Source organism: Hyla sarda, chromosome 1 (genome assembly GCF_029499605.1).
Source record: "Hyla sarda isolate aHylSar1 chromosome 1, aHylSar1.hap1, whole genome shotgun sequence".
Taxonomy (NCBI): Eukaryota; Metazoa; Chordata; class Amphibia; order Anura; family Hylidae; genus Hyla; species Hyla sarda.
In genome coordinates, this window is record NC_079189.1 from 152118538 (window position 1) to 152139861 (window position 21324).

At 40.7% G+C, this 21324-nt stretch overlaps 1 protein-coding gene across 8 annotated transcripts in view; it reads right to left on the reverse strand.

The window, feature by feature from the left end:
* Positions 1–21324, reverse strand: part of GAB1 (GRB2 associated binding protein 1) — a 139615-nt gene that overhangs the window by 37679 nt on the left and 80612 nt on the right. For 5 of the 8 annotated variants that reach the window (XM_056562889.1, XM_056562886.1, XM_056562887.1 and 2 more), the window contains exons 2-6: positions 12066–12360; positions 7886–8084; positions 3238–3827; positions 427–506; positions 38–341 (exon numbers count right to left, since the gene is read on the reverse strand). In XM_056562889.1, the coding sequence (XP_056418864.1) occupies positions 38–341; positions 427–506; positions 3238–3827; positions 7886–8084; positions 12066–12360 (1468 nt within the window). The remainder of the gene's footprint in view (positions 1–37; positions 342–426; positions 507–3237; positions 3828–7885; positions 8085–12065; positions 12361–21324) is intronic. The other 3 variants (XM_056562890.1, XM_056562892.1, XM_056562893.1) reach the window with 2 other exon arrangements.

The following is a 21324-nucleotide window of genomic DNA, read 5'->3' on the forward strand; positions in this document are numbered from 1 at the left end:
GCAGTAAGCAGCAGTTGGTGCTGTAATCCCAACCTACCTTTTCTGTCAGGTTTCAGATTTCTATCCACAGGTGGAGGGCCACAGTCAGTGGAGGGCACAGACCTCCTTGGTGGAGTTTGTGGACTGGCTCTAAACCCCATATGAGCTGGAGGTGGAACTTGCATCCCGAATGCTGAGAAATCAAATGTGCCGGGAGTCATGGGGACGTAGTTGGTTTCTTGGATAGGTTCTGTGCAGCTGTTGGAATGCTGCCTAGGAGGAGAATTGGGGTTCATAGGAACATAGTTTTCATCTAATTCTTCTGTGGAAAAACTTCCCATTGCCAGCATGCTTCTGTTTTTCTGAAAGAATAAGGTAAACCTTTAAAAAATTATGCACAAAAGCATATTATTAGCATGCAGTGTCAACTATAGCACAGTTACTTACAAAATGAAAGCCTTCAAGTGAGCTAGATCTATCGCTGGCGAAGGGGCGTGGAACATCATACAACTCTTGAGAACTCATATCTATAAGAACATACAGAATTGGTCATAAAGTTATATGACAAAACAAGAGGGTAAAACGATTAACTTCAATAGCATATACTGATAACTGGAATCGTGAATTAGCAAGTGTTATTAATTGTGTATTTACAAGTCAGACATTTATTTATATAAGGACAAGACCTTTTTTACACGCGAAGATGAATTACCCATAATGAGTATCGATAGATGATAAAGGAAATAGTTCAGTGCTTGTTTACTTTCGTCTTCACATTGACAATCATTGGGAGAGGTTTAGGAAAGTTTGCTCAAATCTCTTCTCTCATCGACACCGTTTGTCAACAGCCCATCCCAAGTCTACAGCAGAACATGTACTGCCAACAATTGATATCTTTAAAGTAAATGTGTCTCCTAGATTTTCTTTCTACTCATATAAAGGTACATTATTATGGGGCAGCCATCTTTCCTGATCTGTTTTTAAAGGGGTATTCTGGGATCTAAGCTTTTATCCCCTATCCAGAGGATAGAGGATACAATGTCTGATCGCGGGGGACCCTCCGCGATCTCCCTGCAGCACCCGCATTGTATGCGGGGCTGCATCTCCAGTGTTGGAAACTTCCAGGTTTACGAGACTGGAAATCTGACGTAACGTCATGCCTCCTCCGTGACGTCACGCCACGCCCCCTCCATTCATGTCTATGGGAGGGGGCGTAATGGCCATCACGCCCCCCTCCCATAGACATGAATGGAGGGCGTGTGACTTCACATCTCCAGTCACGGAAACCCGGAAGTTTATAACATTGGAGACACAGCCCCACATACAATGCGGGTGCTGCAGAGAGATTGCGGGGGGTCCCAGTGGAGGGCCCTCGCGATCAGACATTTTATCCCCTTTTCTCTGGATAGGGGATAAAAGCTTAGATCCTGGAATACCCCTTTAACAGCATTTAGACACAATGGGGGAGATTTATCAAAACCTGTCCAGAGGAAAATGTTGCTGAGTTGCCCATAGCAACCAATCGGATCGCTTCTTTCATTTTTGAAAAGGCCTCTGCAAAATGAAAGAAGTGATCTGATTGGTTGCTATGGGCAACTCAGCAACTTTTCTTCTGGACAGGTTTTGATAAATCTCCCCCAATGAACATATCCAGACTCTATACTTTGTAGACAGAACAAGAAGTCTCAGCTTACTTTAAATGAAAGAGAGAGAATCCCAGCACTCAAAAATCTTGCTGAAGTCTTCTTATCTTTACTAAAGTAAAGTGTTGCGCATATTATAAGCAGCACGCTTTACAACACGCAGGCCTTTTTCAACAACATAACATTAAAAGTGGTTATCCAGGAATAGAAAAACAGAGCTTATTTCTTTCAAAAACAGCTCCACGTCTGTCCCCATGTTGGGTGTGGTATTACAACTTGGCTCCATTCACTTCAATGGAACGAAGCTGCAGAACCACACCCAACCTGGACACAGACAGGGAGCAGTTTTTGAAGCAAATTAGCGTTTTTTCTATTCCTGGACAACCCCTTTAACCAGTCAGTCAAGGGACTGACGTATAAAAAGAGCATCTTACCAGGTTAACGTTAGAGGCTCTTTTTATACATCAGTCAAGAAGACTTCAGCAAGATTTTTGAGTGCAGAGATTCTCTTTCTTTCATTTGGATTCTCATTGATCTTTGAGCTCCATACCAACTACAATGCCGACCTTCTACAGTCTGGACTTCAGCTTACTTTTAGGTCTAGTAGGCAAAGTAAAAACTGCAAGTTTTCAAGAGTAATTTACCATTTATACATAATTAAACATAAAATTTGAAAAAACATCACAAAACATTCTTAAAAACATGAGGAAGTCACACCCCCTCCCACAGACTTGCATTGAGGGAGCAAGGCGTGATGTCACAAGAGGGTGGATTCGTGGAGTCACAATACTCCGGCACTGTGGTCGTGAGGCTTCAGACACTGAGCCTCCAGTGCTGCGTGCAGCTGAGACAGGTGGGTGCTGTATGAGAGACTGTGGGGATCCCCAGCAGCAGGTCCCCCACAATCAGACATCTTATCCTCTATGCTTTAGATAGGGGATAAGATGTCTTAGGGCAGGACTACCCCTTTAATGGTATAGCCACAAATCATCTGTTTTTGGTTTCTTGGCCACCTCCAGCATACACACACACTGGAAGGGGCCAGGAGGCACTCTTTTCCGGATGGTAATATACCTTTACTATCCCTCTCCCTGCATTAAAATAACAAAAAGACTGCATACTTACCTGCCCAATGCTACAGCTGTAAAATCTTCTAGTCCACACTCCTGTGGTGTTCTTCCCTTTTCTGATTTTGTCCCACTTACCACTAAACCAATCACAGAGCTGAGCAAGTCATCACTGACAACTGGCAAGACAGGAGTGTAGTGCTGACCGAAACATCTGACAGTGGTAGTGCAGGGGTAGGTAAGTATGCATTGTTTTAATGCAGGGAGAGGCAGATACTGAGGTTTGACAAACAAATAAAAAAAGCAATCCATAAGTAATTTGTTCTTATCCCCACAGCTGCTGGTCTGACACTCTTGGTCCTGCTACTTACTGATGCTTCCTAGTTCCTGTGATGTGTCAACTCCCCAGGAACTGCCTGCTAAGCCAATCATTTATCACAGTAGTGACCCGCCTTGGGCAACAAAGACTGGGTATTCTCTAACTGTACATCATATTGGTGAAAATGTTACATTTCTTAAATAAAACATAAAATAAGATGCAACCTTACCTTTCCTGTATTTATTAAGTTCTAAACTAGAAACTGTATTACTACGCGAGGAGTTCATTCCTCCTGTAGGGACACAGTAGGTACTATCAGTCTCTGAGGCAGTGCGGCTTAAACTATGTTCTGCTGGGGAGCGTTCAGAAGAGTAATAAGGCTTTGGTGGTCTTGGAGGGGGAACGTCTGCAATTGTCTCTAACTTTGATGTAGACTGCCCTAAAGAGTTTTCATGTACAGTCCGGGGTATCTGATAAGTGCTTCCCGAGCTGGGAGGAATGTCATAGCTTACAGACATATGCCTTAGCTGTGATTCCAATAAGGATGCTCCCGACATATTAAAGACACTTTGATCCCCATCCACATCTGTACCCGAAGGAGACACTGCTTTTGGTAAAACATCTTGTGAATAGCTTCTCGGCAAGTTATACAAACTAGATTCTGAACAGGATCCAGCACGGGATGGAGAGTCATATACACTAGATTGCTGAAAATATCCATTTAAGGTGTGCTTGTGTGCTGAAGAATTCTTATGAGTAGCAACGTTGTCATTGCAGTCTGTTTCTGATGGTACCGTCTTAGTAGAATCAGGGTGAGATCTAAACATGAAATAAATACGTTATTTATCTTCATCTACAAAAAATACTGTAAGCTGAATATTAGTACGTAATAAGTATCATGAACCCAAAACTGGCAAACAACATTAGAAATTAGTACAGGTGAATCAATTTTCTGCTGTGCCGTTCCCATTTTCAAAAAACTTGTTTCTTTACAGAGGTTTATTTAAAATTCACTAAACATGTTAGGAAGAAAATTAATTCAGTCCATAAAGTACGTCAGCAGAAACTATTCTCAAATTTAACTTGGACTTTTATTCTCAGGTTCCAACAAAGTATATTACTTCAAAAGTTAGAGACAGCTATCACTTAGGCTCAATCCACACCATGTTTGAAGTCTATTGAGGAGGAGTATGCCAAGTGTTTCCTTTTGTCATGGGTCCTACAAATGTAAGTCTAGATATTTTTTTTTTACGCAATAGACTACCTTTAGAACTGGAATTGAGCAGAAAACAGACACAAATACTTGGCATACTACTGGTACCATTAATAAAAGAGTAGATCTTTTACGCAACTCCGTAGGGAGACGGCGCAGGAGAAAGAAAAATTTAAAAATGCAATATATTTTAAGTAGTTAATTAAAACACATTACAGCAACCAGATAGTCAGCTAGGTAATTTTCTTAACATATACATATTTGGGCTCTGACCCAAAAGAATGGTTTGTGGTGCTTTTTGGGTGCGATTACATTCGGACCATTAAAGTCATTGGGACCCGTGCACGTATACATCAGCATCCCATTTCGACAGGTTGCCGACATGTACATGCCATGGAAAACATGATTGCGAGGGTAACTTAGCCCTATCAGCATTTAAGACATTAGATGGATGTTCTAAAACAGAATCAAGCACCAAAGTGAACCAAAACAAAGTATTTAAGACCATATATAGACATAAGAGCACTTTTTTTTTTTTTTTTTTTTAAATAAACCCAATTGAAAGTGTGTTATGTTTTGGATGGTCGTAAACCGCAATGTGGGACAACATCTTTAAAGGACATGTTCACACGATAGAACATGCAAATTTGCAGAATGTCTGCCCATGTTTTCCGGTAAATTTCCGCAGTGTGAGCGAAGACTAAGGATTCTCGGTATGTATAAAAAAAAAAAAATAATAATAATAATCATTACATAATGACTAAAAACATGCAAAATGAACCAACAAAAACAATAAGAACATAATGAATGATGAACTTAAATAACAGAATTTCAGAAAACCACATAGATATACTTTAATAGCAGTTATGTCTGCATGTCTGTTAAGTTTTCAACCAAAAATATACACTTGAGTGAACAACTACACCATGCAAAGTGCACTAAGCATTACAATAACCTCACACTCACTGCCAGGAAATCTTTTTGCTGACAAAATCTTCAAGTAGTAGATAATCCTCCTCTGATGCGAGAGATGATGACCCATGTCTGATTTATTAACAAAATGACATAGGAATGAACAGGACAACATGAATTCCTTCTTACAGAAGATAATATGTATTGCTTTTGCATACTTATCTGTACCCAAAGCTATGGAAACTGTGAGTATTATCTCCATGGGTACTTTTTTATCAACCACTCCATAGCTTTGAGCAGTATCCATTATGCCATGTTCACTGTTTGAGGGATAAGGAAGAGGAGCCATGAAGGTTTGGCATACTGTTTATAGGGGTAAGATGTGATGATGGATTAGCATAACAACATATACAATATGTTAATGTGGAGGTGGTATAATTTAGAACACAGAAAAATACATAATTATTAGTTTGTATATGTGATGCTATTGTTTAAGTGATTCTATATCATTGTTACTAATGGATTATGGGTTGTATAAAGGGACTAGAATATACATATGTTTGTATCTCCCCTTTTGTTTACCTACCTGTCGGTGGGGTGCTGAATAGCTCCTCCTTGCAATTATTCCTCATTACAACTATGTGTTGCCCGGTGCGCATGCGCGTGGTTCCGACGTAGCGCGATCTTTCGTTCGGCAGTCAGTAATGGCGGATGTGGTCATTATGACGTACTTCCGCCAATGACGCCACCCGGAAGTCGCGCGGCGTTCGGACCACTCATGCGCCATTGGAGGGCACGCCACATAAAGGGCCATCAGTTCCTCACTCCCATGAGCCTCTTGAGAAAGGGATTGCCCGAAACACGTGTCGAGGTGGTAGGAACGTGGGGACTTGTTCAGCATGCTACCGACAGGTACAGTACTTGATCTAATTGTTATATGATGGCATGCTGATAGGGACTTTGTACATTTCATTGAATCTATATATTGGGTTCCCCACATCCTGCCTTGTGTGTGTGGGGGGGCATTTTTAAGGGTGGGTATTTTTTATGGGTTTTTTCTACCTATTGTTGTTGATTGTGATTAATAAAGAGATGTTGGTTACATAAATAATTCTTCTGGGCTAATTTTTGTAGGTATATAATTGAGTTTTGGATTAGCCGCTAGGCTTGTAGGTAATATATCATAATAATAGGGATCCACCGATTATCGGTTTGGCCGATAATCATGATTTTGGGCATTATCGGTTTCGGCAATTACCTTGCCGATAATGCCCCGCCCCCTCACCACATCGCCGCTGCCCCATTGCCTCCCCCATCCCCGGTTTTATAATTACCTGTTCCCGGGGCCCGCGCAACTTGTGGCTCCTTCGGTGTCCTGCGCCGTCCTGCGTTAAGCTGTGCGCTGCGCAATGACGAGAGACTTCCTCAACGCGACGTCACCGTCAGTGCGCACAGTGACAGCTCAGGACGGGAGCCAGAAGCAGCGCGGACCCCGGGAACACAGCCAAGAGAGCATGGTTATGAGTAGATGGGTGAAGAGATAGTGGCTAGGCAAACTATCTAGCTAGCTTTATTCATGACTGATATTCACAAATAACACTTCCTGTATATTGTCTCTGCACAGAGAAAAACAGGCAACTGTAAAAGTATTAGACAGCATTTTCACCCAAAAGTATACACTTTTTATAATGTTATCTACTACATTAAAGAAAAAGTTTTTGCAAATGACTGCCCATTTAAAGGGGTACTCCGCCCCTAGTATCTTATCCCCTATCCAAAGGATAGGGCATAAGATGTCAGATCGCGGGGTTCCCGCCACTGGGTACCCCCGGGATCTCGGATGCAGCACCCTGCTTTCATTACTGCACACAGCAAACTCACTCTGTGCATAATGACCGGCGAAACAGGGGCTGGAGCATCGTGACGTCATGGCACCGCCCCCTCGTGGCATCACGGCCCGCCCCCTTAATGTAAGTCTATAGGAGGGGGTGTGACGGCCGCCACGCCCCCTCCCATAGACTTGTATTGAGGGGACGGGCCGTGACGTCACGAGGGGGCGGAGCTGTGACATCATGATCCTCCGGCCCCTGTATCGCTGGTCATTACGCACAGAGCGAGTTTGCTGTGTGCAGTAATGAAAGCAGGGTGCTGCAACCGAGATCCCGGGGGTCCCCAGCGGAGGGAACCCCGCGATCTGACATCTTATGCCCTATCCTTTGGATAGGGGATAAGATGCTAGGGGCGGAGTACTCCTTTAAATGGGCAGTCATTTGCAAAAACTTTTTCTTTAATGTAGTAGATAACATTATTTGTATATTAGTAAAATACTTTGGTAAAAAAAAAAATGTGTATACTTTTGGGTGAAAATGCTGTCTTATACTTTTCAAGTTGCCTGTGTTTCTCTGTGCAGAGACAATATACAGGAAGTGTTATTTGTGAATATCAGTCGTGAATAAAGCTAGCTACATAGTTTGCCTAGCCACTATCTCTTCACCCATCTACTCATAACCATGCTCTCTTGGCTAGAGGCAGGAGACAAGGCAATGCCATATACTTAAGTGCCCCTGACATCTGCCACCAGGAGGCCCCAATACATGTACAGTAGCCTAATCCAAACAATTGTTGGTGCCCAGCTTAAAAGAACACATTTCAAATGAATATATTAATTAAAAAAGAACTTTTCTTGTCCTGATAAAGGATTTTTCTCATGCTCCAATTGTCCTGTTAACTCTTAGCAAAGATGAAAACGTACCTTGATGGCTCTGGTTTCTTGCTTTGGCAGTTTATTAACAGTAAATAGTCTGGGGGGTCTTCATGGCTGTTCGGCTCTAAAGGTGGTACGTTGAGAAGCTGGTAGGGTTGGGGGAGTTGACCGTGGTGAGTAGAGACTTCTAAACCAGTCATGGGAAGCTCGATGGGGGCTTGCAGGGGAACACTGGGAGGTTTCACATCTACAGAAGCAGAGTTAAAATTAATAAAAACAAATTCCCATTGATGGCATGCTCTGACAAGCAGTTAGCTAGCAGTGTGTTTTAATAGGATGTTGTAGGAATTTTTTACCAGTGAGAAAGTTCCAGGAATGCAGCTACTAACTCTCCACAATAAAAGGATGTTTGTCTTCAAACAATTGTAGTTACTTATATATATAAAACAGAGTTTACCATTACCTTTTTAATATAAAATATGTATTAAGGCCTTGTTCTGCACAGTGCATATTTTGAAAAATGTATTTGCATGAATCTTTATAACCAAATCTAGAAGATGATATATAATCTGGATTTTGGGTAAACAGTTTGCATAAAACTTGTACTGTGTAAGCAAGGCTTTAAAGGGGGTTGCTCAGCCAAAAACAGACAAACGAAAAAAATTATCCACAGTGTCTGATTGCTTCCACATAGTGTGGAGGGACAGGACTTCTCACGACCTCCAGAACAGGACCCTGCCTCCTCGCATGTCCTAACCTCCCAGACCCTCTATGGCTGATGTAAAGAGCCATGTACATAGCACACAGAGCAGTGTTTCCCAACCAGGGTGCCTCCAGATGTTGCAAAACTAAAACTCCCAGCATGCCTGGACAGCCTTTGGCTGTCCAGGCATTCTGGGAGTTGTAGTTTTGCAACATCTGGAGGCACCCTGGTTGGGAAACCCTGCCATAGAGAGACTATAGGTCGCACTCACTGCACCAGCACTTGCACAGTATCTGGCCGTTTTCCGTTCATATCTCATTCCTCTGCAGCAATACAGATTTATCTGAAGAAGGTCCTACTCGGACCAAAATGACATTTTCTGTATGTAAGGATTGATAAAACAAAATAACCAGTTTCACAACATCCGAGCACCAAGTTTATTGATAATTATACAAGAATTGGGATTATACTTGAGAATGTCATAGTAATATTTCATCTAAATCTTTATTGTAACATGTTTCCTAAAACATTACACACAGATAGTGTTTTTTTTTATGCACCAGTCAAAGTCATGTGGTGGACTAGAGATTTTAAAAACTGCCATTATAAGCCTTTCATGTACCATTACATCTGCTGGCCCTTTAAAAGCATATATTAAATAAAAATAAAAATTGTTACTTTAATGGTGATAATTGTATCCTGTCAACACTAGCTATGTACTTTACATGTGTCAAGCAAAGAATAAAGACTGCCTGACAAATGTGTATTTCAGGTGTTAGACCAGTGTTTTTACTTCTTCAAGCAAAAGTATAATTTTTGTCATTGTTATTATTATTATAATACTTTATGCTATAAGGGCTTCATCAAGTCTTTCACATACTTTAAACACTGAAAAAAAAAATGCTCAGTATACAAAAGAACACAATGTGTCACAAACGTTAAAGGGGTTCTCCGGGGCTTAGACATCTTATCCCCTATCCAAAGGATAGGGGATAAGATGCCTGATCGCGGGAGTCCCACCGCTGGGGACCCCCGGGATCATGCACGCAGCACCCCGTTTGTAATCAGTCCCCGGAGTGTGTTCGCTCCGGGTCTGATTACTGTCGATCATGGGGCCGGCGGCGTGTGGCGTCACGCCTCCGCCCCTGTGTGACCTCACGCTCCCTCCGCCCCTCAATGCAAGTCTATGGGAGGGGGCATGACAGCTATCACGCCCCCTCCCATAGGCTTGCATTGAGGTGGGAGCGTGACATCACACGTTGGCGGAGGCGTGACGTCACGCCGTCGGCCCTGTGGTCGCCGGTAATCAGACCCGGAGCGAACACGCTCCGGGGACTGATTACAAACGGGGTGCCGCGTGCAAGATCACGGGGTCCCCAGCAGCGGGACTCCCGCAATCAGGCATCTTGTCCCCTATCCTTTGGATAGGGGATAAGACGTCTAAGCACCGGAGTACCCCTTTAAGTGCATCTAAAGAAAGGGAAACCACTTTCTATAACACTTTCTAAAAGCCTCAATTTATCTGTTTGTGTAATCAAAAAGTAGGATTTCAAGTAGAGATGCACAGAATTTTTGGCAACTGAAAATTATTATCCGAAAATGAGGCATTTTACCAAAAAGGGAAATATGCACCCAAACTATCTGGGTCATGGCTTACAGTAGGGGGAGTGGCTCTTGCAAGAACGGACTACAACAAGTCCAGGAGGACCTTCCTGTTACATGAAGTAAGATTTAAAAAAGAAGCAGCAAAGTTAAAAGAGTAAAAAGATCTGAAGGGCGCATCGGACCAGAGCCAAACAGGTTCTGTGCCCCTTAAAAATTGAATTTGCACCTCTAAAGTCTGCGAAAGAGACTTGTAGTCAACAAGACATGTCTGCCAGAGGAGGCTACACTAGCAAATTACTCAGTTTAGCAAGTTCTGTCCTAAAATCAGCTGTCACCGGCAGTAACCAAATCCAATACGTCCGTTAGGAAATCCCATTATAGTCTATGGGATTTTTCTTATATCCGTTTTAATCCATTATAGTCCGTTATTGATAACGGATGTTATTTTGTGACGGAAGATAGTACGGAAGAAAATAGTTCATGAACTATTTTCTTCCGTACTATCTTCCGTCACAAAATAACGTCTGTTATCAATAACGGACTATAATGGATTAAAACGGATATTAGAAAAATCCCATAGACTATAATGGGATTTTCTAATGGACGTATAGGATTTGGTTACTGCCGGTGACAGCTGATTTTAAGAAGGAACTAGTGAAGGAACTTGCTAAACGGAGTAATTTGCTAGAGTGAAACAAGCCAAACATGTGCATCCATGACAGCCCTGGGGATGGCATCACAAGTGTTTATGTAGTTCATCCCCAAACTGCAATCAAGGTGTGTGGAGACTCTAAACCTCTACTCATAGAAGTGTCAACGGCAGAGCTGTACACACAATGGCTACAGCGAGAACATCACTGACTAATCCTAAACAGCTAGAGCCTCGCTGACTGACAAAAAGCCTGGTTGTGTGCAAAATGCCCAGTGAATATAAATATATAAATATAAATATGAGTAGTGCTGTCCTGTCATCCTGCAGGCAGTAATACACTGCCCATAGAGACTATGGCAATGTTTCCCCACTTGTTACAAAACTACAACTCCCAACATGCCCAGACAGCCAAAGGCTGTAGCAGCCAAAAAGCATGCAGGGAGTTGTAGTTTTGGGGACAGCTGCAGAGCCATAGACTGTGTCTGGGAATGCTGGAAGTGGTAGTTCATCAGTAACTAACTGCCACTCCCAGCATGCCCTAACACAGCCTATGACTCTACAGCTGACCTAAAACTAGTACTGTACTACATTTTTTATTCATTTATTTTTAACGTGGGCAGGGAAACTCCGTTTCAATTTTCAAAATGTTCATTTCGGTTCACCATTACAAGGTCCTACTGCAGGACTGTACTGTGTTTACTTACAGAATACGGATCTGCAGCATACATTAACCTCGGTACAGGCATCACATCTATTTAGGGTGCTCCACAATTGGTGTGTAAATAGAGGTCTGTGCACAACTAGCAATACCTAATAACACCTTTTGATATTTTTGGGCATTCTGACTATTGCTTTTGCTAAAAAAATTGCATAATAAACGCTGTTTACAAAAGGGTTTTTGGACATTTGTGGAAAATGCAGCTAGTCCCTCATGTATGAATTATCTAACATGTCAGGTTGAAAGGAAACTTGTTGCATATGGACAAAGGCACAAACAGTCCACTACCAAAGATCAAGCTATATAACCTGTAAGATCACCTGATCATAATCTGTAAGAAACCACTGTTCAGTACTGAATACATTTTTTGCATTTGCAGATATAGCCTGTTATGCAATTGAACAGCAAACCTGCCTCACTTTCAAACAGAGCATCTTATTTTAGCACAATAGGCACTAAGGAAAATGGAACAAGAGCTCGTCTACATTACATAGTCCCGTCTATTGCATTCTTAAAGCTAACCAAGAAATGGCTTTGTAATGAGGGTTACCTTCTTCAGTGGGGTTAAATCCGCAGATGTCACATATGCTTCGAACCCACCGATTCATTTCCTCCTCACTTTCGGCCACTAAATAAAATATTCGGTCAATAGTTTTGATATCAAAAATATAACTATGTTCAAATTCTTTTTTGGGGAAAACCAGTCCAGCATCAACTTGCTCACAAAGGTTCAAGTCAATAATACGAATAGGCTTCTTAGCATGGTCATTCTTATAATATTCTAGCACATCAGGATCTCCTGTTAGACGTCCACTGCGTAGGACAAACCATCTCCGCTTCCATGCCTAGAAGAAAAAGAAAGACCGTTATCAATCAGCTATTAGGGCTACATGATTTAGGGAAAATGTAAGATTGCAACTAATGTACCTATTGCGGTATAGTAAATGGGGAAATCCCCTCAAAGTCATGTCCAATCCCCCCATTTCATGTTTGATACACTCATTTCATATAGCTATTCCCCTTATTTCATAATATAGGTAAATTAAATGAATCAAATGGCTATATGAAATAGTTATTCTAATGGCCATATTGCTTTACATTTTCCCTTTACCGACTCATATGAGGGCATATTTTTTGGACCTCCAATTGTACTTTGCAATATCACTCATTTTACCACAAAATTTACAATGAAACGAAAAACAAAATGTTTATGGGGAGAAATTGAAAAAAATAAAAAAAATAAAGAGTTAGCAACTTTGTGTGTGTGTTTCTATGCAGTTCTATTTTTGGTAAAAACAACATGTTCTCTTTATTTTGTGGTTCCATACCATTACAATAATACCCAAATTATATTAGGATTTGCTAAGTACCATTTTTATGGGACTTTTTATAAATTTTTTTTCTTAAGTGACCAAAAATCAGCAATGCTGGCTTTTTTTTTTTTTTTTTTTTTTTACTGTTATGCCATTGACTGTACGGTTTCAATAACATATTTAAAATAGTTCACACAGTTTCACATGCAGAGATACCAAATAGGTTTATTTTAGTTTACATTGTTTTTAAAAATGGGAAAAGTAGGGTGGTTTAAACTGTTCTTAGAAATAAGGCTAAATTACATTTATTAGCTTTTTTTCCCCCATCTGTCACTATTTTTTGGTCCCCATTGGGGACTATTACATGAAATCTTGATTGTAGACACTGAACAATGCTCTGCCATGGCACAGCATTGATCAGTGTTACCGGCACTCTATTAGTGATGACAGTGAGGCTGCTTTCACTATTGGAGCGTGATCGGACAAGGAGGCGGCAGGTAGAGAGGGACCTTCTGCCCCATCCGCTCAGCTGATCGGAAGCCTGAGATGTTATGCAGTGGTCCTGGACAGCTCCACTGAGCTACTGGCACTTTATTTTACTTTATTTAGACACAGTTATGGACATTTATCAACGGGTTTAGTCAGGTTTTCTTTACTATAATTGTCGTAAAATTGTCGCAACTGCGACTACGCAATTTTTTGTGCGTTATTTTGACTGGAAAGCGAGAAAAGCAAGTTTTCCAAAAATTAACTACGTAGTAATAATTTTAAAATGGACTACGGGTAGTCAGGTAGTTAATAACTGCGACAGTCGCAACTGCGCAAAAAAAAGTCGCAACAGGGTTAAAAATTGACTAAATTTACTCCAGCTCAAACATGGAGCAGAAAAAGCTACTACCAAAGTAAAAAAGGAAAAATTGCTTACGTGAAAGAAAATTATCAACAGGCTGAAACCAGTTGATAAATAAGTCACACATAAGCAAAAAAAAAGTAAAGAAAAAAATACAAAAAAAAAGAATACATAAGCAAACATTGATAAATGTCCCTCACTCTGATCAACTCTGATTGCGGCGTCAAAAAGTTTAATGCTGGACATCGGCCTGATTGGCAATGTCCAGTAATAGCAGCTGGGATCAAATGAGTATGAAGCGAGCTCGGCTCCAGAGAAATTTCGTAGCCCAAAGAAGAATTTCTTAAAATTGCAAAGCCTATGGACCTCTAAAATTTGTCCTGTGTTGGTCCCTGAGGAAATCCTGGACTACAAGACTGCACAGGAGCTTTAAACATATCCTACTTACAACGTGATAGATACTCTTTAACCCCTTAAGGACGCAGGACGTAAATGTACGTCCTGGTGAGGTGGTACTTAACGCACCAGGACGTACATTTACGTCCTAAGCATAACCGCGGGCATCGGAGCGATGCCCGTGTCATGCGCGGCTGATCCCGGCTGATGATCGCAGCCAGGGACCCGCCGGCAATGGCCGACGCCCGCGATCTCGCGGGCGTCCGCCATTAACCCCTCAGGTGCCGGGATCAATACAGATCCCGGCATCTGCGGGAGTTCGCGATTAAAATGAACGATCGGATCGCCCGCAGCGCTGCTGCGGGGATCCGATCATTCATAACGCCGCACGGAGGTCCCCTCACCTTCCTCCGTGCGGCTCCCGGCGTCTCCTGCTCTGGTCTGTGATCGAGCAGACCAGAGCAGGAGATGACCGATAATACTGATCTGTTCTATGTCCTATACATAGAACAGATCAGTATTAGCAATCATGGTATTGCTATGAATAGTCCCCTATGGGGACTATTCAAGTGTAAAAAAAAATGTAAAAAAATGTAAAAGTAAAAGTAAAAAAAAAGTGAAAAATCCCCTCCCCCAATGAAAAAGTAAAACGTCCGTTTTTTCCTATTTTACCCCCAAAAAGCGTAAAAAACATTTTTTATAGACATATTTGGTATTGCCGCGTGCGTAAATGTCCGAACTATTAAAATAAAATGTTAATGATCCCGTACGGTGAACGGCAGGAACGAAAAAAAAATTAAAAAGTCCAAAATTCCTACTTTTTTAATACATTTTATTAAAAAAAAAATTATAAAAAAATGTATTAAAAGTTTTTTATATACAAATGTGGTATCAAAAAAAAGTACAGATCATGGCGCAAAAAATGAGCCCCCATACCGCCGCTTATACGGAAAAATAAAAAAGTTATAGGTCATCAAAATAAAGGGATTATAAACGTACTAATTTGGTTAAAAAGTTTGTGATTTTTTTTAAGCGCAACAATAATATAAAAGTATATAATAATGGGTATCATTTTAATCGTATTGACCCTCAGAATAAAGAACACATGTCATTTTTACCAGAAATTGTACGGCGTGAAAACAAAACCTTCCAAAATTAGCAAAATTGCGTTTTTCGTTTTAATTTCCCCACAAAAATAGTGTTTTTTGGTTGCGCCATACATTTTATGATATAATGAGTGATGTCATTACAAAGGACAACTGGTCGCGCAAAAAACAAGCCCTCATACTAGTCTGTGGATGAAAATATAAAAGAGTTATGATTTTTAGAAGGCGAGGAGGAAAAAATGAAAACGTAAAAATGAAATTGTCTGAGTCCTTAAGGCCAAAATGGGCTGAGTCCTTAAGGGGTTAAAGTTGGCCATACAAAAAAAAGTCTAGTAAAATGACATAGAATTTGACCACTTAAGCCAACCATTGTTTTAAAATTATACGCACAATATTCATTTCCATGGCTGATCACAATTTCTGCCAGAACACTGACCTGCCATGTTGGTAGCATATGGCACAATTGACTGGCTGAATTAAGTATGGCTGATTATTTGTTATTTTGTACAATAGTATATTTTGTATGAATGATGAACTGTATGACTGATCAGAGTTCCTGCTTTTATATGTCAGTATATAGAAATATTTTGTGGCTACACATATTTTGGTCTATGCTGGCGGATCCATTAAAGTGAACAGTTTTAAAACCTGCTGTGCCTTATCAACGTGTGAACATACCCTCAGGCATAGAGCTAGACTAACTATGGCAATATAGTACACCATTTCAAAACCTGTAAGTTTCAGAGGCCAAACATGTCACCTCATTACAAAATAGTCATCCTTTTCAACACATCCTCTATTTCCTCTTCCCCCGAATAAAATGTCTGAATAGTTTGGATTGCTCATCAAAATGACTCTGGTGCTTCCTCAGACGTCTAATTGCCCTGTGCTGTACATAACTACACTGCTATCTTTAGTATATAAGCACCTGCTACTCTTTATGTTGGTTCCTTTCAGTAAATGAGTCACTCATTGGGACTGGCACAGATTAAACGAGAATGGGGGGAGCAAATTACTAACTGTGCACTTTAATAGGGCATATACAAAGGTCTTCTGGCTGCGAGTACAAAGAAGAGTTTAGTAGTAGCATAAAGCTTAATGCCAGACAAGCAAACTGACATCAGCACCCATGCTAATCATAGTACAAAAGTGGCTCTGTTTATGTCAGATTGCACAAAACGCCACATAAATTACTCTTTGTTATTGGAGAATATCTCACATTCTTACAGCAATTCTATTTTTGGATTTAACATATTCAGGACTGCAGAAGAAATCTTCCCTGTCTGTTTGTGAACATACTTACAAAGGTACTGCATCTAAAAACAACATTTTCAAACAGTTATGTTGCTTATAATATAAATGCACTGGGAAAAAAAGCAAGTTACACACAAATTTTACAATTTGCAGCCCAAGCCTACTACAGGCCAGAGTAAGTCCGAGTTCACATTGCGATTTGTATACGTTGGCATCCTGTCTAAATGGGAGGCTCTGGTCTCCAAATACAGAAAGGCATAGGTACAATAGACTTTAAAGGGGTACTCCACTGGCCAGCGTTCAAAAGTAAGTGTTCTGAATGCCGTTCTCTCGCTGTGGGTCGACCACGCCCCCTCATGACATCATGACCACGCCCACTCAATGCAAGTCTGTGGGATGGGCGTGACATCTGTCACACCCCTTCCCGTAGACTTGCAGTGAGGGGGCCTGGCCATGACATCACGAGGGGCGTGGCCGACCCCGGCAGCACAAAAACATCATTCGGAACATTTACTACCCAACGCTGGCCAATGGAGTACCTCTTTAATGGCCTGTATATTGTCAGCTAGTTACTATGTTCAGGTCACTTCCCGATGTGTGTGTGTGTATGTGTATATATATAAAATTATATATATATATATATAGTGAGCATTTACCTCCGGGCGAGGCCACCACTCCTGGTGTAACGGAGCTTCAGAAGGCCATTAAGCACTCCGCGGGCGTGCTTAATGGCCTTCTGAAGCTCCGTTACACCAGGAGTGGTGGCCTCGCCCTAAGGTAAATACTCACCCCCTTTAGCTACTCTCAGGCCTCTTACCCCAGCCAAGCCAGATCACCCTGCTCTGTACTGACGAGTGGCAAAAACCACGAAACAGCTGTCTGCAGATGGGTGAAAACTTCCCTTTTGGGGAGTAGTCTGGCTTGGCATAAAATCACGATCAGCTTTTTATATTCCTTAGCAGGAGCTAAGCTGATACCAGGGAACATTACCTGAAAAGATGATGTAATGAGCTGCTTTGCATATTCCTATAAATATATATGGTGGTTTTTTCACTCAGGTATGCTGCTGAAGATTTCTTTATTCGTTCATGAGAACCTGTGCAGTGGACCAGGTAGCGGGGAGGTAGAAGGAAAGATGCGGGGGGGGGGTGTGTGTGGAGCGACACGCCGTGTTCGCGCCGCAGCGCTGTGGCGCGAACACGGCCCGTCGCTCCACACCCCCTCCGAGTCTTTCCTTCTGCCTCCCCACTACCTTGTCCACTGCACAGGTTCTCATGAACGAATAATGAAATCTTCAGCAGCATACCTGAGTGAGTGCTCCGCATTTCTTCTTTCTCATATTGTACATATACCTATTGCTACCAGTTTGAACGTAGTCAGCACCGCAACCAGGATCTGCACTTGCTACCAGGAAACCGTATTGTTCCATCTCGCCAGCACATAGCTCCTTATCCAGGTAGTGCCCGGTATCTTTTTGTTCAGTGTATGTATGAATATATATATATATATATATATATATATTTTTTTTTTTTTTTTTTTTTTTTTTTGTACTTGGACCCTAAAGTGGGGCTTGCTGTGCTTCAGTCGAAAGCCCAAAAATATATACACTCAGAAAATGTCCCAATTTATTTACTGCCTGACTACATTCATAATGGTCCGGGCCTGTCCATGATGACCTCTAATTCTGTCGACATATCCATGTCCCAGAGGGTACAGACGTGAGGGGAATTAGTCAATGTATGAGACACTGTATTTCCTCAGTTTTCTCTAGAAGCATTTCTTCTACCTCCATAATACTGAATGCAATAAAGCATGGCACAATTTTCTTGCTTATTCTCATGAGAGAATAAGAGCAGCTCTCGCTCTGGATGACCTCTCTCAGAACACGCATACACTTGGAAAGCAGTAAATCTATCAGTACAGGTTCCTCATTCAGGTAATGCAAGCCAAAGACTATGATTTATCAATCGTATGTAATGAAAACATGAATATAATTTGTGGACCATGAAGCAGTTCCTGGGAAGCTGAGGGTTGTTGACAAGGTAAATGCAAATGAATCCATGACAATTAACACTTTATGAAATTGTTTTCCAGGAAGTAAAACTGATATATAACTGAACAAAATAAGGAAAAAACAGGCTGAATGGAAGTTTCCACTGTGCAAACCACCATCCTGATCATCTGTTCCGCATGCACATTTGGATAACATTTCCTGTTTTTGAACTATTGTCACCACTTTTAGGTTTTTTTTTATGCTGTTGCTTCTAACTTTAGCTGAACTGTGTAAACAGTCAAAAGCACTAAAAATAAGGACTGAAGCACATTTGTTAAAAGGCAAAGTTTATTTTCACTCGATATAGATGTTACTATTGACTGATAAGTTTCTTGTTTGCCACTATTTTATACCTCCAGTTGAAATTGGCCATACTGCCTTCAAATGCCAACACACAGGTTGAAAGGCATCGGCTACATTTGCTTTTAATCCTCAACAGCACAGATTGTCACATCAGAGTAACGTATCACTTCCGATGCTTCAAAGGGGCATTTAACTGATCTGCCATTGACATTTTTACCTTATAATAAGCTCAATGCAAGAAGATTCTACAACTATAGATGTAAATTTGTTCATCCACTTGGAAGCAGTGTGCTATTAAGGTAACCTTGCCCTGAACTTAAAGCGTAAATGGTAGTAAATGGTCAAAAAGCTCAATATCTGTCTGGTCATATACAATACAATGTCACACAATGGATAGGCCAAAATGATACACAGATTGCTTACAAAATCCTTACACTAGTCTTAAACAGGAAACGATAAGGCGTAAAAGCCTAGTACCTAAAGATGGCCATACACATAAAAGTAAGCCAAGATTTTAAAGTTCTGGCCACACATATTTTTTAAATTTTACTCATTTACACTTATTATTCACAATGGCAAGATTTTTTTTCGAATTTGTGCTTAACCCCTTTCCACAATGCCTTAAATGTATGGTTACATTTTTAGACACAACTTGCTATAAAGTGCATTAGCTGTGTCTAAGGCATATGCAACAGGAGAGCATAATATGACAACTGCCGAGAATAGACCAAACAACTTAATTCCTATGGTATCAGTGGGTAAACACATATACTGAACAAAAATTGCATATTCCCATTTATAACAATGCTAAGAAAGTTCTCAGCCTACAAAAAAGAATGAAGTAAATGGAAGTTATGACTCTAGAAATGTGCAGGTGGACATTCTTAGGAAAATGTTATGGTGCTAAATATTTACAAAAAACTATGCTCAGTATCTAATTTTGGTGTAAATGATTATCCAAGATTATAAAAACAAGAAGCCATTTCTTCCAAAAACTGCACCACACCTGTCCTGAGGTTGTGTGTGGTACTATAGCTCAGTTCCACTAAAAAGAATGGAGAAGAACTTTAATATCACAAACAGCCTGGGGACAGGTGTGGTGCTGCTTTTCAAAGAAATTAGCTTTTTTTTTTTTTACTGGATATCCCGTTTAAGGCTATGTTCATATAGTGGAATTCTGCCAGTCTAGTTCAGATTGGTAGTGGTGCATCTTTCAACCACAGACATTCATTGCATGAATTCTTAGGAGTCTTCTTTACTGGCTGAGTAGATCACTGTACTCACTGTGTAACATGCGCCTTTTTTTGTTTCGGGAAGTGCCTGTGCTGTATTATGTTTTTAAAAATAATAAACTATGTACACTATGTTAATGGGCCCCGAACCAAGCTGTGAAATTATAGTGCTCTCCCAAGGTATAAACTAATCAATCAGAACTGGGGACACTAAGTATCTGATCTTGTCCCTGTCACCCTCCAGTGAATGGAGCAGCAGGGCACGATTGCCTGCTGCTCCAGTCATTCTCTATTACATCTCTGCATATTGACAAGTTCGGCACTCAGCAATGTTTATTAGTCTCATAATTGACTGTATGGAGATGTGGATGATCATGTGCTACTGCTTATTTACCTAGAGGACACAGATCTCAGCTCTCAAAATCTGTGGGAATCCCAGTGGTCAGACCCCACCAATCAGATACTTATAGTATTCCCAGATCAGTGGATTGGTGATTAGTTTAAATCCCATGGATAGTTTATGACCTTTAACCCCTTAAGGACCCAGCCAATTTTCAGTGTAGGACCCGGGCATTTTTTGCACATCTGACCACTGTTACTTTAAGCATTAATAACTCTGGAATGTTTTTACTTTTCATTCTGATTCTGATATTGTTTTTTTGGTGACATATTCTACTTTATGTTAGTGGTAAAATTTTGTCGATACTTGCATCATTTCTTGATGAAAAATTCCAAAATTTTATGAAAAAACTTTGCATTTTGCATTTTTTTTTTACCTTTGAAGCTCTCTGCTTATAAGGAAAATGGATATTCCACTTCTGGAAGACATCACAGGGCTTCAAAGTATAGCAGCAATTTTCCAATTTTTCACAAAATTTTCAAAATCGTAAAATTTTCAGGGACCAGTTCAGTTTTGAAGTGGATTTGAAGGGCCTTCATATTAGAAATACCCCATAAATGACCCCATTATAAAAACTGCACCTCTCAAAGTATTAAAAAGGTTTGTTAACCCTTTAGGTGTTTCACAGCCATTTTGAAGTCGGCCATTTTGAATCCAACTTTTGTTATTTCAATAGGAAGAGGCTCATGTGACACAAAACGTATTGGGAATTTCACAAGAAAAACAATGTGCTTGGTTTTATCGTAACTTTATTCTTTCATGAGTTATTTACAAGTTTCTGACCACTTATAAAATGTGTTCAATGTGCTGCCCATTGTGTTGGATTGTCAATGCAACCCTTTTCTCCCACTCTTCACACACTGATAGCAACACCGCAGGAGAAATGCTAGCACAGGCTTCCA